The sequence below is a fragment of the Silurus meridionalis genome, chromosome 19, assembly GCF_014805685.1.
Source record: "Silurus meridionalis isolate SWU-2019-XX chromosome 19, ASM1480568v1, whole genome shotgun sequence".
NCBI classification, from domain to species: domain Eukaryota; kingdom Metazoa; phylum Chordata; class Actinopteri; order Siluriformes; family Siluridae; genus Silurus; species Silurus meridionalis.
Window position 1 is genome coordinate 18,524,273 of NC_060902.1, and position 2,687 is coordinate 18,526,959.

General features: G+C 45.4%; 1 protein-coding gene across 2 annotated transcripts in view; it reads left to right on the forward strand.

Moving 5' to 3' along the window:
• The window catches only part of c19h6orf89 (chromosome 19 C6orf89 homolog), a 7,054-nt gene extending 4,725 nt beyond the window's left edge, over positions 1 to 2,329 (forward strand). For both annotated transcript variants that reach the window (XM_046874736.1, XM_046874737.1), the window contains 3 exons: positions 117 to 252; positions 353 to 476; positions 578 to 2,329. In XM_046874736.1, coding sequence (XP_046730692.1) covers positions 117 to 252; positions 353 to 476; positions 578 to 663 — 346 coding nt within the window. In that variant the 3' untranslated portion in view covers positions 664 to 2,329. The remainder of the gene's footprint in view (positions 1 to 116; positions 253 to 352; positions 477 to 577) is intronic.
• Positions 2,330 to 2,687: the final 358 nt, after the last annotated feature.

Below are 2,687 nucleotides of genomic sequence, written 5' to 3' on the forward strand. Positions count from 1 at the left end.
CGTTTCACTCCCTCCATTACACTCTCTACCAGTCACTAATTCCTTTCTCTCTCTCTCTCTCTCTCTCTCTCTCTCTCTCTCTCTCTCTCTCTCTCTCTCTCTCTCTCTCTCTGCAGGAGGGTCGACTCAAGGTTCAGAGAGGAAATGTTTCATTCACTCTTCCCTAATGCACGTCTCGGCCCCCTACTGCAGAGTGTAGGGAGTACAATCCAGCGCTGCAGAATCACACACACAAGCAGCTCTCAGAGCCGGGTGAGTGTGTGTGTGTGAGGGAGGGAGACAATGTGTATGAGAGTTAAATTGTGTGTGTTGCAATGTTGCAGTTTCAGAAATCTGTGTATGTGTGTGTTAGGGACAGTGTGTTGTAGGTTGGCTGTTGGTTGGTGACGGCTTTCCGACTGTGCATGTGTTTCCGCATCAGCGCTGTCAAACACACTGCAGCTCCTTTAACTGGTGCCTGGAACCAGGAGATCTGGGTGAGGATACACACACACACACAATTTATTTACTATCTGCAATTGGAATTAATTTATTCCCTACTTTTTTGTTCTCACTTGTAAATAATGTGTATAAACAGTGTATGCAGATCCACAGTTCTGGCAGCTGGAGATGTTCCCTGGTCGAGGAGAGAATGTGGTGTGTGACGGCTCCGGGCGTGTCTGATTCCAGCGTGCTTCCTTCAGCGCTTCATGTGTGTAGTAAAGTGCAGTTCTGCCTCTATTGTGTTCAGTAAACACTGCTGGCAGAGTCTCTGCTCTCGGGGCAGACAGGACTGTGTGTGTCTCCCCGTCTGTCTCCACGGCCAGACGTGTCCACCGAGTCTCAACTTCTTCAAGGTGTGTCTCAGTTTGTGATCAGACACCGTGCTCAGGTTCTCTGCCACGCTGTAGTGTCTGTTCAGGGACACACAACACTCCATTTTACTCTGGAGATGCTTTCAGTTTTCCAGTAGCTTAGATACTTCACTCTCAGGGGTCGTGTCATTTGGTTCATTCTAATTGGGTTTGTGGGTTTCCTCCGATCCTGAGTCACTGTTGTGAGTGTGTGATGGTGGTCTTCCTGTGATACGAGCAGATCACGCATCCCTGTACTGGCTGTGGTCTTTCCAGGAGCCAGAGGGACAGGTGGCTCAGTGGATAGAACGCTTGCAGGAGTTTCAATTTACCATTCAGCATTGGAAGGGGAAAAGGCATCAGAATGCACACGGGTTTCTGGGCCAGTATTAATGGGGCTGTGGTCCATGTGAGATGGCATTACATTGAATAAGGGAGTGTTGTAGAAGGGATTTTTGGAACTTGCAACTGGTGTAACCAAGTGGCAGACAGTAGTGCCTTAGTCATGTCATCACTTGGTCTTGGAGGCAATACATGGGCAGCCGGGGGTTGGTCATTTTGGAGTGAATAAAACATTAAAAAGGGTGCGGCAGGTGTTCCAGTAGAACACGCAGCATGATACATGATAGCATGATAGCAACATGATACACTGCTAAAAAAGAGCCACGGGGTCAGTCCCAACAGCAGTTGGTCGGCTGTCCCATGGACTGTGTGGCAGTGGATGAATTGGGGGCATTTCCACAGACCCCCAGAGGAAATCGGTTCGCGGTGGTGGATTATTTTACAAAATGGACAAAGGCCTACGCAGGTCCAAATCAGGAGGCATTTTATTTTGGTTAGACTAAGGCACGCCTGTGCAATAATTATGCTGTCTAATCAGCATCTTGATCTGCCACACCGGTGAGGTGGATGGATTATCTCACAAATCAGAAGTGCTCACTAACAAAGACTTAGACAGATTTGTGAACAATATTTCAGAGAAATATGCCTTTTGACCCAGAAAGTCCACAACTCAACCCTTCGTATGAAAGGAAATTCATTGATTGAACCGGACAACCTGATTCAGACCTTCTAGCTTCTTTTTGGACTAATCTATTTGCTGCAATTGAACTATACAAAGTGTAAGAAAAACCCTTTTCATTTTGTCCAGTAGGGATACCTTTATCTTGGACAGGTTGATTTTCTTCTATTTTAAAGGTGTTGGAAAAAAGCAGTGGCCAATTTTGTTGTCAATTTGTTTCCCCACTTGCTTGTATGATGTAAGAGTAAAGGGATTTAGATGAGAAGAAGAGGACCAGGGGAAACCTGTTGGAACACAACCAAACACACATCAGTATTTTTGTTTTCATTTTCATGCTTCAGCACTGACTGAATGTTTCAGATTAATGTAAATGTATATACTGTATGAATGTGGGTGTTAGAATTTGTATAAGGTGATTGTTAAGAAAAACTGCAGCTATTCAAATATTCAGTGAATATTAAATGTAATTCTGATAGCTCTGATTTGTTTATTACAAGCTTTTGGAGGGACGAATTCTGATCTAAAAAGAAAAATATATAATAAACACAGATCTATGTTTAAGACAAAGTTCCATGAGTGAATTGGAAAGTAGATGGCAGGGATGGGGCAGCAAGGTGTAGGCAGAGGAGATGTGGGTGTCCTGTCCTCAAAAAGAAATTGCCCTGCCCTCCACCTCCCCCTATCCTGCCTTGGCCCTACACCTCCCCTGTTCTGCTATATATATATATATGGGAGCGGTAGCTCAGTGGTTAAGGTACTGGGTTACTGATCGGAAGGTCTGGTTTCAAGCACCAGTATCGCCAAGCTGCCACTGTTGGGCCCTTGAGCAAGGC